The sequence below is a fragment of the Lolium perenne genome, chromosome 7 (assembly GCF_019359855.2).
Source record: "Lolium perenne isolate Kyuss_39 chromosome 7, Kyuss_2.0, whole genome shotgun sequence".
Classification (NCBI taxonomy): domain Eukaryota; kingdom Viridiplantae; phylum Streptophyta; class Magnoliopsida; order Poales; family Poaceae; genus Lolium; species Lolium perenne.
Genome location: NC_067250.2, coordinates 61,489,517 through 61,503,660, shown reverse-complemented (window position 1 = coordinate 61,503,660; position 14,144 = coordinate 61,489,517). Strand labels below are relative to the sequence as shown.

The window sequence follows — 14,144 nt, the reverse complement described above, 5'->3', positions numbered from 1 at the left end:
AACGAAGCGGTATGCCACCGCTTCGCTCTAATCACCGCTTAAGCGCGCCTGAGCGTACGCTTTTTTGAACGATGGTATTTCCCCAGGAAAAAAATATTCACGATGTAAAAAAAGAAGTGGTTTTATATATCATAGGCCTGCTGTGGAATCAAAAGTGAGTTCTAGAGATATACTAACGCATTGCAGGGTTTAAAGAGCAGAAACCTATTGACCACCAATTCACACGGTATAAGGTTTGAATATGATATTAATATATGTACTTAGAAAAGCATCTCCAGGATACAAGAAACTGAAACAGTAAGCACCATTGCGCTAGCGGGTGCGTAGCGGTTGGTAGTACTCGGCAGCAAAGATATTAATAAGATCAACACTGAACTGTACCGCTTCTGTCTGTCTTCCGTTGGTAACACAAATCTAATCATCTATTGTTGATCCTCAAACTCATGGCCATGATCCAAGAGATAGTTGGCAGCCAGCTCTTCATCCCTGTTGCACGCAAAGAAGACCTCCAACACAAGCTCACGGTTGAACCCCATCCCCTCGAGCTGTCAGATATGCACAAATGCAATCAAATATTAAAGCTAGCACTCAACATGCATGTGAAGCTGTAATAAAAATTAACTGATGGGTTAAATGTGACAGCCATATATCATGGACGAGGGCGAAAGCTATGTGAAGCTCTACACCATGTAATGTGTTTTCAGACAGGGACATGAAGCTGTGCACCATGTAATGTGTTTTCAGACAGGGACAAACAGCGATACAAAGTGCTGAGCATGGATGTAAAGTCTTATGCTAAACTGTGATGCAAATGAAGTGATATGTCGGAATACTATGTGTACAATATATCTGCATTTTGTAGCTATGAAAGAAAAAGGGGCGCACAAAAGGTTACTTTGTTAGCTTGTTGCTGATCCGAAATTAAGTACTTCCTCCGATCAATAAATTGTCAGGTCTTTAGTTCGATTTAGTCCAAATTTGAACTAAAGCCCCAACACTTATTATGGATCGGAGGAAGTAATGTTTTGGACTTCTATCAATTTAAACACACCTTTCTAGAGATTTAGAGCTGGTGTCTGGGAGTAAAAAAAAACCTCAGCTGTTTACATACACAACATATCTGCACCTACTGGAACAAAATAAACTGCACCACACAGCTGTAGAGGTCTCCCATTGGATATCTTATTCTGCCCATGTAGCTATTTCGATACTTTATGATCCAAGGGTTTCACTAGAAACACTTATAATAGCAAGAACCTAGGCAAATAATACAAACTAGAACAAGTATGCATTTTCTTCACGTACACAACACCTAGCTCTTTTAACTAGCAATGCAACAACGATATTATACAATCCAATAATAATGGCTACTCAAACTAGCTGCAGAACACAGATAATATGAACTTAGAAAGGTCACAAAAAACACAAATAATAAAAATGTACTGTACCCGCTGGATGGCATCCCGTTCTTCTGCTGTAACTGTAACCTGCTGTGGCAATTGAGCTGCTAGGGCGCCTAATATATTCGCGGACCTGTTTGAACAAAGTGTATAAATATAATTTAAAACGCTTGTATGGCTGCCATAACAATTGCACATTGTTGGCTAATGTTTCTTAATTCTTACGCGCCAGCACCACTCTCAGGAGTTTCGTTAACCAGGCGGAGAAACTCAGCCTGATTTTCCTGAATCAACCGCAGGATCTGTGGGTTTTGTTTCCCCAGCTCTTGGAGCATTGGCTGTGAATAAAAAGGCTCATATACCAACTGATTTATCAAGTATAAAAATAATTAATTAAATTACTAAATAAATAGGCTACTTCGTACCTGCAAGATTTGAGGATTAGACTGAACCAATGTAAGCAGTGCTTGGAACTGCAAGGAAAAGGAACATCAACGTTAAGACAACATAACACTTCAGTGACCAACCTGCATTTAAAAGATTGCAATGTACCTGAGGTAGCTGTCGCAGTGCATCAAGGGCACCGGCACCCACACCAGCACCAGGATTGGACCCACCACTTGGAACACCCTATTAATATATTTATATGAAAGCCAGTTTAAGGAATCATCATCAAGTTTTTTTTCCAGAATAAACATGTACAACAGGAAGGTAGCTGTAAATGCAGCACACATGGGAGTGAAGAATGCTTTATCCAGAGAAACAAGCACGTCAATGTAATATTCGTATTCTCCACGCCAGGAGACTCCAGAACAGACAGTTGAAGAGCATATCTAATCCAAATTGCATGAGATCTTACGAATTTCTAACTTATTCAAGCAATACCAACCTCCTGCTGTAAAGATCCAAAAAGAATGTTACCAGTGCTTTTATGAATTATAATCATGCTTCTGATGATGTCCTATGGCATTTCACTCAGCATGTAAAACAATTATGTTGTGAACATGACTGAATGTCTAACACAGCATAAACTAGTTTAATTGGGTCCAGAACTCTACTGCCTTTGTAAAGCTTGACCTATCCATTTCCATGCGGAACTATCCTGAAAATAAAACACTTATAAAGGTGTTTAGAGAGCCCATACCTGGGGGAAAAGGTTTAGAGGATTTGCATTAGGCCCTGCAGAGGCGCCACCAGCTGGCTGAACTGGTGGTAGAGGTGCAGCCTGAGCCTGAGATGGAGCTTGCAGGCTTGGTGCCTGCTGACCTGGAGCAGGTCCTCGAGCCACAGGTGGGGCCTCTACAGTCTCAGGTATTCCCTAGCAGTCAAACCAAAATTAAACTTAACCTGTTATTTTCTATGCAAATTCATTGTAACAGTAAGCATATCTGTTCTTTCTTCATCATACAAATATATTACATTTATATGCAAAACCTTGTGTATTCAGAAATGAACCGTGAATACAGTATATCAGATCTTTTTAGGGCTCTCCAGATTTTGTATATAAATAATTAAGCACATGAAAGGCGAGACAAAATTAAGAAGCATGGAACTCACAGAATATAGATAGTCGATAGCCCTCTCAGGATTGTTATATGCAGCACGTAGAGCACGGACAACCATATCACGTTCCCAGGTGCCACCACCCATGTCAAGAATTTGTTGGATTGTCTGTTCTAGACCGCCACCAGAGACAAGGTTTGATGCAGCCTGACTGTATACATCAGCATCACCTCTATACAGCACAAGCAGGATAAAGCAATATTAATTATAGTAGAAACGAATTATACAAAATTAAAAGAGAATCAATTCAGTAACCAGATAACATAACATATAGAAGCAGCAATCGCACAGACATTTACTGTTGGCAGACACATGAGAACACATAAGCTCTGTTTGGAACCTCAGTTTTTTTCAAAACCAAAGTATATCAAATACAACAGTATTTCAGTGCCCGGTCAAGCAATACTTCAGTTTTTCTCCTTTCTCAGTTTTAGAAAAAAAAAAGGGGTCCTGCCACCTTCTCCAAATACTTAAACAAAACAGTTTTGATGACATCATGGTTTTCAAAACTGCAATAGGTATTTTTATAAACTATAGCAGTCAGAGAGAACTTTAAAAAACACCGTGCTGCCAAACACATCCATAGACTGAAATGCTAGTTTTAGAAATCTAAAATACATTCAGAGAATATAGTACAAAACTGAAACAGAGAATTTTAGCCTATCAAAATAGTCAATCATGTACGGATCATGAATTTTTGAAACATGCATTTCACAGGTTTCATCACTCTTTCTACACCCTTCTCTACAATACTTTCTATCAGTTAAGCAGTACAACTTCCCGAAATACTAAATAAAAAATTACTTCAATGCCAAAATATGTCAGGAAACTTGTTACACGACTTATCAGCTGCTACTATGACTTTCGTTCATCCAGCTTTACATTCTTTATACAGAAATTCATTCTCACACATTCAAGAAAAGTTCAGAGTCAGGGCTCATAAACCATCAATCAATTGATATAATTGGGTGTCCTGTCTAACAGAAACAGAAGCAAACAAAAAACATGTTGGGTCACCAATGTGCAAAATAAAATATATAAGAGTTTACAAAAAGAACCCACATATGACAAGAGACCCTATGCATAAAGTTAGCAAGGAATTCGTAGCTGAAATCACAAAGGAAAATCTCTAATGATACGATTAACAAACCAATTACATGCATTAAGAAGAAAGCATAGCATCTAACAAAACGAAATAAAGGCTCTGAAATGGACTCACGATGCAGCTACAGCAGCAGCAGCTGGATCAAGTGAAGGTTGCACACTGGGAGGCGCCCTATGAATGGAAATAAATTATTAAGATAAATAGAAGGCTCCAGTACAAAATCTGGAGGAACAGCTAACTCACGGTTCAGATGCAGCAACAGGTGCTTGTGAAGGTGATGATCTTGCAACAGAGGCAACAGGGACAGATGGAGTAGAAGCAGCAGCAGAGGCAGCGGGCTGAGATTGGCGAAATGGGACAAATTGAACATTCCCAGTAAGATATTAATAAAAACAAGGGTTGCCCAAAACAGAAAACACAACAGGATTATATGAGGAAAAAATCTACTACTTTGTTCTTACAAGATATCAACTAAAGTGAACAAGATTCATAGAAGTCGAGAAAGTTATGATCAAATATCTCTTACCTTCTTACTATCTATAGCAACAATGATATCCTTCATGTTCACTAACCTAAACATGTTCAATTTGAAATGTCTACAAATAACCCAAACAACAAAGAGGGATATAACATGGCAGAACACTGTTGATGTGGCTAGCTTGTTTGTATGTATGCTGATATAGAAGATAAAAGGCTTGAATGGAGATGCAACACAGACAACAAACTGGGACCAGGGTGGAAATTGCACAAAAATGGCGAGCTATTAATAGAAAGAATGTATGTTACACTTCAAGGCAGAGAATATATTTGGTACCAACTAGTACAACACAAACCAAGAGAAAGCTAAATATCTCGTATCGAGCTTTGTTTTAACACAGCAAGTCATAAGAACCCAGAACAAAATGTTGCTTCAAGTACAATACTCAAATTTACCAAATATTACCTGACTAACAGGCGCCTTTGAAGCAGTAGAAGCACTACTAGACGAGGCCTTAGGCTGAAAAAAAATTGCATAAGAGATAAGTAAAACAGAATCCAGACTATAAAGGTTAGAGCCAACAGAATCTTCAAAATACACTTGTGGTAAAAACTTTAACTAATGTTGAAAATGCTTCACAAAAGAAGCATTCGAAGTGCAGAACATCTAAATGTGGATCCACATCAACACATCAACAAAATAACCAAGTCCAATATTTATTGCTTCCCCTAATTAGTGGGCTAGAAAACTAGAAACAGTTTGAAGTAGAGTTGTGTTGAATAAACATGTAAGGGCAATTCAGAATCTGTAAGAGAGCACGCAATTGCACTGGTGTCTAAACAAAAGAAAGGAAGGGTGGAGTCCTTACTGGTTTGGGCACACAACTCATTTTTATTATCAGATGGCAGGAATACTTTGATTACAAAACAGGGTGTCTAATAAGGTTAGTAAGGTCCAATCTCCGCTCGTGATAAGTTAACAAATTATACTCATCAATCAGTATCCTACGCATGCATGAGTGACTAAAGTAGGCTACGTAATCAAGCTTAGTGCCTGCAACATACAGTCATAGCAATAATTCCCACTGAGACCAGCAAAGGATCTTCATCCAAAAGGTTATAAAATTCAAAGCAGTGGGACAGGAGCATGGAGTACCTTGGACAGCATTATAACAAGGAAGCTGTTCTCGGCAACATTGTTGTCTCCCAGAGTGGTGTTGTCCTTGAGGATTTTGCCCTGGTATATGAGCATCTGCTGGTCCGCAGGGTACACGCTCTGCCCCTGAGCGCTCTCGATGATCCGCTTGACCTCGCCCACCTGCAGAAGAGAGGCAGCTATAACCAGGGTACAACTGCCGTGGCGAAGCAAAACATCAAGCATTGCAGCATCAACCACATTGACTACAATTCTACACCGAACCTCCCAACCGATGTCGACCACTGCTGCCCAACAACAGTGGACATATTCAACTCGGAGCACACAACCGATGCAAAATCACAGGCATCGGCGTCCCTAACACGCTGGACCCCCAGGTCGGGGCCGATCCACACCCGACGCGCCAGCACAGCAGAGCTCAACAACCACCGACTAACTAAACCCTAGATTCAGATTCCCAGAAGCGCGACGCGGCCGCAGGAGCACCGAGCGACGGGGACGCCCGAATCGCGCGGAGATGGCCCCGAATCAGACCGAATTGCGAGACGATCGCGTCGAATCGCGCGACTGGAGGCGGAAGGGGGGTGGGAGAGGGGGTCGTACCGAGGCCTCGGGGGCCGCCTCGATCTCGAAGCTCGTGCCCTTGAGGGTCTTCACGTTGAGCTTCATCTCGCCGTCCTCCTCCGCCGCCGCCGCCGCGCGCCCGCTCTCGGCAGCTGTGATGACTCTCGCGCGTGCGAGGGTTTTCGGCTTGACTCGGCGACTGGCGATGGCGAGGGAGGTAGACGAGGCCGCACGGGGAAGGAAGACGGTTTATTATAGGTGAGAAAAAAAAAGAGGTAATCTATCCGGGAGCCGTGACGGAAAAGATGTGTACTCTATCCGGGACCGGGAGAGGAGTTTGTGTCTACTTTCTAGCTGCAGTCGCTGACGCGTGGGGCCGTGCAGGGATGGACCGGCTGCCAGTGGGTGTTGGCTGATGAGGCGAGCACTGTGGGGCGGATCGGATGCTCCGTGGTTTTGTGTGTTCGGATATGCGTGCGTACCACGTGGCAGAATGGCACTGGAGGGGCGCCCGGAGCTCGCGTGTATCTGGAGCGGGTTGGTGCGGATTGAGTATGCTGGTTGGGCGTATCCGCGGGTACATACTTCTTTCCTTCGCGGGGGGGGGGGGGGGGGGGGAAGCGGAGGGAACGGATAGATGCGGAGCAGGAAAAGGTGGGTGTCGTCGGTGTTGGGTTGGACAACAAGAAAGAAAAAAGGACGTGTCAACTTTCTTTTCCTGTCAAAAAATTGCTGTTCCACTTTCTTATCTGTACTTTTTTTTTCTTTTGCAAAACATACTATATACACTTATCTATACCTATTAATAAAGGAAGTAAGGTTTCTCTCCAAAATTTTGGTCCGTTTTTTAATTATCCCTCATGTTCAGATGAAATTACTGGTAATGCCACCGCTCTAAGAAGAAAACGTTTCGTATGTTGGGAAGAAAAATATCAGCGCATGTGTCCTGCCCAGGCAGGCATCGTACTCACCCCATGCAGACATCGGCCTTATCCTTCCATCAGGCTCGCTACCTTGGACACCGAAGACCGAAGTGGGCCACAGTTTATGATGGGCTGAATTGATGTCTTTGCTTCCATCGCATGCCATAAGGAAAGGTCACGCACGTGCAGAATATTTGATGTTAATTGTCCCACCTCGTTTCCTTATAACAAGTGCCACCAGTTTACATACGTATTTTTTCTGGGTTATGACAAGTCGCCTTGGAATAACAAGCAGATATCCCTACATGGGCCAACGATATTGGGAGATGAATTGGAAAAGATGGCTAGCAAGAATGGCATGAGGAAGTAAAGATACAAGAGAATCGGATGAATTGGAAAAGATGGCGCTGGAAGTAGAAGACGAGCTGGTTGTCCAAGATGCGAGCCGAAGGGAAAGAGGGCATGGATTGGATGAGTGGGAGTAGCGGCCGGAGCTTGAATCGACAAGCTGGTGGTGCAACGAGATGTGAGCAAACAGTCTAAATATTGGCATTCACCTTCGCGATTTTTTACTATCTTTTGCTCAACTTTGACAAATTAATTTTAATTTATTTTACTCAATTTTAAAATTGAGTAAGGGGACAAATTAAAATTGAGTAAAATAAATCAGCAAGTTTTGGTCCGTTTATTTTGGTCCTCTAGGACTCCTGATCCCTTCGCCAGGGTCGTTGAATTGTTTCTGTGGCCGTACATCACCCAGAGCAGTCATCGCTCAGGTCAAAATGGGCCATCGTAGGTGCGCTGCTAGGCCCAGCTCTACATTTATTCCATCAAAATGCCAAAAAGATTCTAGATTAGTTCCACCGTCCTAATGCCTAAATTAGTCCCTCCTCGCTTTGTTAAACTGATTCTTGCCGGTTTACAACGCAAGTTTTCTCGAATCAGCAAGCCATCTAGGAAAACATGAGCACCACCATTGCTTGGTGTAAGCTATAATAATCGGGAGGAAATTAATGAATTAGTATATGGAAGGAAGCACCAAAGAAGGAAAACAAAGAAAGGAAACAATAAAAAAGAAGTAGGCCGCCGCCCGGAGAAGAGAGCGGCGATTAGAATCAGGTCTTGAAAGCGCGCCACGAAAATTGGAGGGGTGGCAAGCACCGGCCGGGGCACGCCATTCGTGTGAGGAAGAGAGGCACGAGAGGAAATAAGTGGGGGGAGGTATGAGGGGATCGAGCTCTGGGGTGAGGCAGGAGAGGAAACACTCGTAGTGAGAGTAGCAGTGCGAGGAATCGAGTGCCGAGTGCTTGCATGCAGTTCGCTATTGTTAGGATTTGGTTGATTTATTTGTGCCCTTGGGCTGAATAAGGTCAGTCCGGCTGGGTTGGGCTGGGCCTTTTTCTTCTGTTTTTTTTCCTATTTTCCAATTGATTTACAGAAAAAATAAAAGGAAGAGGCAAGTGCTTTGGGAAAAATATTTTTGAATTTTTGCAAATCTTTGTGATACATTTTAAAAGTTTTACAAAAAAATATATTTATTTAGAGAACTATGAAAATGAACGGACAAAATGCTGCTGCATGTGCTATGTTGCAAGAGAAAATAGAAAAATGCAAAAGTAAAACTAACATTAAGGTGCTTTCTAAATATCGCGGAAAAATTTAAGTCATTCAATGAGTGAAATGTTCTTACGTCAAATCAAAATATTCAATGTTAAACAACCTTTGCAAGGCGCGGGAAATTTATGCCAGTGCGACACATATTCACCGAATAAAATTACCTACAAGATCAACAACCTATTCTTCCGCAGCAACGCGCGGGCATTGTCCTAGTCCCTATAAATGACCATATCCGTACGAGAACCTTTAAGAGACTGGGTCCAAGAAGCTGATATGTCTTCAGATCGACGAAGCCACCACATGCATCTCGCGGTGGATGGGAACGTCGTCTACTCGTCTCCCACAAAAAGAATATACCTCCTTCATGAAACATTGTAAAAGCTGGGGTTTGAACTATAGTGGTCTGAGGTTGTCACCGGCGTGCTAACCATCAACCATAGGTTGTATTATATCATAACTTTGATCGAATGTTTTGATTGGTAAGTTGAATGACTGTTTGTGTCCGCCGTGACCGAAAATGCGTCTAGGTCCTCCTCCAGCGGGGTGATGCAAAGTGACCGGGCCGTCCGCGACGACGCAACCTGGTCCAAATATGCGCCACGGATGCGTCTCTGCAGACGCTGCGTGGACACCGAAAGTGTCCGCTCGCGTCTGACGGACGTTTCGTCGGGCCCGCCTGGTAGCGACCATGCGTCGATGCGTCTTCTCAGGCGCGCCGCTGCGTCGCTTCGGCAGTCTGCGCCATGTTAATGGTGATGCCTCGACTGCCGAGCGGCCGCCGCCCACCTCCGTCAACGAAGTTAATGGCGATGCCACGCGTCCTGCGGCCGTCTCCTGCCTCCGGCCTATATAAAGAGGACGTGTGTTCTTCTTCCTCATCCACTCCTCCAAGCAAACCCTAGCCGCCACAAGCTCCGTCGTAGCGCCGCCTAGCTCTTCCTGCGATGCAGCCAGGCCCGCGAGGAAGTCCATAGCGGGACCTGGTGGCCAGCGAGGCGGTCGAGGCCACGGGCCTGGGCGTCCCCGGGGCCGTGGTCGGGGCAGGGGTCGCCATGGTGGAGCAGCTATGACACCACGGTCGCCATCGCCTGCGCCCTCCTCGTCTTTGCACGAGGACCGCTGCTTCGAGTTCCTCCTCCGCATCGACGAAGATCCACTCGACATCGAGCGGCTCCCGGACAAGTTCGCCGAGTTCGTCGATAGCGTCGAGCCGGCGCAGTTGCAGCTACGGGAGGCCAGCTGCAACTTCTGCCCGTGGAATGTCGAGGTCTTGTTCGACGGGCAGGGCAAGATGTACCTGCACACGGGGTGGGACAAGTTCGCCCGTGATACGTCTCCAACGTATCGATAATTTCTTATGTTCCATGCTACTTTATTGATAATACCTACATGTTTTATACATACTTTATGTCATATTTATGCATTTTCCAGAACTAACCTATTGACGAGATGCCGAAGTGCCAGTTCCTGTTTTCTGCTGTTTTTGGTTTCAGAAATCTTAGTAAGGAAATATTCTCAGAATTGGACGAAATCAACTCCCAGCATCTTAGAATTGCACGAAGCTTCCAGAACACCCGAGAGCCACCAGAGGGAGGCCATAGGGCCACCAGACGCCAGGGCGGCGCGGCCCAGGGGGGCGCGCCCCCCTAGTGTGTCATTGCCTCGTCAGCCCTCCGACTCCGCTTCTTAGCCTATTTAAAGGTTCCTGACCTAAATCTTCGATACGAATAAGCCACGGTACGAGAAACCTTCCAGAGTCGCCGCCATCGCGAAGCCAAGATCTGGGGGACAGGAGTCTCTGTTCCGGTACGCCGCCGGGACGGGGAAGTGCCCCCGGAAGGCATCTCCATCGACACCACCGCCATCTTCATCGACGTTGCTGTCTCCCATGAGGAGGGAGTAGTTCTCCATCGAGGCTAAGGGCTGTACCGGTAGCTATGTGGTTAATCTCTCTCCTATGTACTTTAATACAATGATCTCATGAGCTGCCTTACATGATTGAGATTCATATGAGCTTTGTATCACTATTCATCTATGTGCTACTCTAGTGATGTTATTAAAGTAGTCTATTCCTCCTCCATGATGTAATGTTGACAGTGTGTGCATCATGAAGTACTTGGTATATGCTATGATTGTGATCTCTTGTAAATTATGAAGTTAACTATTACTATGATGGTATTGATGTGATCTATTCCTCCTTTCATAGTCTGTCGGTGACGGTGTGCATGCTATGTTAGTACTTGGTATAGTTGTGTTGATCTATCATGCACTCTAAGGTTATTTAAATATGAATATCGAATGTTGTGGAGCTTGTTAACTCCGGCATTGAGGTGCTCTTGTAGCCCTATGCAATTAGTGGTATTCATCATCCAACAAGAGAGTGTAGACTATAGCATTTATCTATTCATTTATGTGATCAATGTTGAGAATGTCCACTAGTGAAAGTATGATCCCTAGGCCTTGTTTCCAAATACTGCAATCATCGCTTGTTTACTGTTCTACTGCATCTGTATTGCCTGCAATATTCTCACCATCAACCACACGCCAGTTGTAGCAGCAAGCTATTTTCTGGTGCCATTACTACTGCTCATATTCATTCATACCACCTGTATTTCACTATCTCTTCGCCGAACTAGTGCACCTATACATCTGACAAGTGTATTAGGTGTGTTGGGGACACAAGATACTTCTTGCTTTGTGATCGCAGGGTTGCTTGAGAGGGATATCTTTGACCTCTTCCTCCCTGAGTTCGATAAACCTTGGGTGATCCACTTAAGGGAAAACTTGTTGTTGTTCTACAAACCTCTGCTCTTGGAGGCCCAACACTGTCTACAGGAATAGAAGCGTGCGTAGACATCAAGCTATTTTCTGGCGCCGTTGCCGGGGAACGAAAAGCTTCACCACGGGTATTTCCTCCCTCGTCAACAACGCGCCAGTAGTAGACAGTCAAGTATTTTCTGGCGCCGTTGCCGGGGAGGAAAGGTAAAAGGCACTCACACTCCGGTCCCAGGTAACTAAGTTATTTTCTGGTTTCGTTGTAAGTGCTCGAAGCTATTTCCTTTAGATCCTGCAATTGCATCTTTTTGTTTCTTGTTTTTATTTCACTAGTAAGGCATAATGGAAAGCAACAGTGAGCTTTTAAAACTATTTCCTGAGTTAAGACATGGATTGTTTGCTGCGAAAATTAAAAAACCTATGGAACATATTAGTACGAACGCTTTGAACACCATTGTTGCTAATGATATGGAAAATTCTAAGCTTGGGGAAGCTGGTTTAGATGAGCTTGATATTTTTAGTCCCCCAAGCATTGAGGAGAAAATTTTCTTTGATGATACTTTGCCTCCTATTTATGATGATTATAATGATAGTGGTCTTTTGGTGCCACCTACTATGGAGAGTAAATTTTATGATGATTATACCATGCCTCCTACACTTGATGAGAATAATAATGATAGCTACTTTATTGAATTTGCTCCCACTACAATTAATAAGAATGACTATGCTTATGTTGGGACTAGTAATTATTTTATGCATGAGACTCATGATAAGAATGCTTTATGTGATAGTTATATTGTTGAGTTTGCTCATGATGCTACTGGATATTATTATGAGAGAGGAAAATATGGTTGTAGAAATTTTCATGTTATTAAAACACCTCTCTTTTTGCTGAAAATCTTGAAGTTGCACTTGTCTAGTTTTCCTATGCTATTCACTTTGCTCTTCATGAACTTGTTTATTTACAAGATTCCCTTTCATAGGAAGTGGGTTAGACTTAAATGTGTTTTGAATTTGCTTTTTGATGCTCTCTTTTGCTTCAATTCTTATTTCTTGGGAGTGCATCATTAAAATTACTGAGCCAATCTTAATGGCTATAAAGAAAAGCACTTCTTGGGAGATAACCCATGTGTTATTTTGCTACAGTACTTTTGTTTTATATTTGTGTCTTGGAAGTTGTTAATACTGTAGCAACCTCTCCTTATCTTAATTTTGTTGCATTGTTGTGCCAAGTAAAGTCTTTGATAGTAAAGTTCATACTGGATTTGGATTACTGCGGAGAAACAGATTTCTTGCTGTCACGAATCTGGGTTGAATTCTCTGTAGGTAACTCAGAAAATTCTGCCAATTTACGTGAGTGATCCTCAGATATGTACGCAACTTTCATTCAATTTGAGAATTTTCATTTGAGAAAGTCTGGTGCCTCGTAAAAATTCGTCTTTACGGACTGTTCTGTTTTGACAGATTCTGCCTTTTATTTCACATTGTCTGTTTTGCTATGTTTGATGGATTTCTTTGTTCCATTAACTTTCAGAAGCTTTGTGCAATGTCCAGAAGTGTTAAGAATGATTGTGTCACCCCTGAACATGTGAATTTTGATTATGCACTAACCCTCTAATGAGTTGTCTTGAGTTTGGTGTGGAGGAAGTTTTCAAGGATCAAGAGAGGAGGATGATATATGATTAAGAAGAGTGAAAAGTCTAAGCTTGGGGATGCCCCGGTGGTTCATCCCTGCATATTTCAAGAAGACTCAAGCATCTAATCTTGGGGATGCCCAAGGCATCCCCTTCTTCATCGACAACATTATCAGGTTCCTCTAGTGAAACTATATTTTTATTCCGTCACATCTTATGTACTTTGCTTGGAGCGTCTGTTTGTTTTTTGTTTTTGTTTTGTTTGAATAAAATGGATCCTAGCATTCATTGTGTGGGAGAGAGACACGCTTCGCTGTTGCATATGGACAAATATGTCCTTTGGCTTTACTCATAATGTTCATGGCGAAGGATAAACTGCTTCGTTAATTGTTATATGGTTGGAAACGGGAAATGCTACATGTGGTAATTGGTAGAATGTCTTGAATAATTTGATACTTGGCAATTGTTATAGATCATGTTTAAGCTCTTGCATCATATACTTTGCACCTATTAGTGAAGAAATACATAGAGCTTGTTGAAATTTGGTTTGCATGATTGGTCTCTCTAAAGTCTAGATATTTTCTAGTAAGGGTTTGAGCAACAAGGATGACAGTGTAGAGTCTTATAATGCTTGCAATATGTTTTTATGTGAGGTTTGCTGTACCGGTTCATACTTGTGTTTGCTTCAAATAACCTTGCTAGCCTAAGCCTTGTATTGAGAAGGATTACTTCTCGTGCATCCAAATCCTTGAGCCAATAACTATGCCATTTGTGTCCACCATACCTACCTACTACATGGTATTTCTCCGCCATTCCAAAGTAAATTGCTTGAGTGCTACCTTTAAATTTCTATCCTTTATCTTTGCAATATATAGCTCATGGGACAAATAGCCTAAAAATTATTGTGGTATTGAATATGTACTTATGTAT

The 14,144-nt window shown here is 42.9% G+C and overlaps 1 protein-coding gene across 1 annotated transcript; it reads right to left on the bottom strand.

Annotated features, from left to right (window-relative positions):
• Positions 1-229: 229 nt before the first annotated feature.
• LOC127317327 (ubiquitin receptor RAD23d) lies at positions 230-6,507 on the bottom strand. The gene is made up of 12 exons (XM_051347878.2): positions 6,305-6,507; positions 5,702-5,863; positions 5,012-5,065; positions 4,312-4,406; positions 4,183-4,239; positions 2,958-3,135; positions 2,545-2,718; positions 1,953-2,030; positions 1,826-1,873; positions 1,626-1,738; positions 1,449-1,533; positions 230-545 (listed from the first exon to the last, which is right to left on the bottom strand). Exons 1-12 carry the CDS (start codon positions 6,368-6,370, stop codon positions 423-425), a joined length of 1,233 nt encoding a protein of 410 aa, XP_051203838.1. The 5' UTR covers positions 6,371-6,507; the 3' UTR covers positions 230-422.
• Between the last annotated feature and the right edge of the window lie 7,637 nt (positions 6,508-14,144).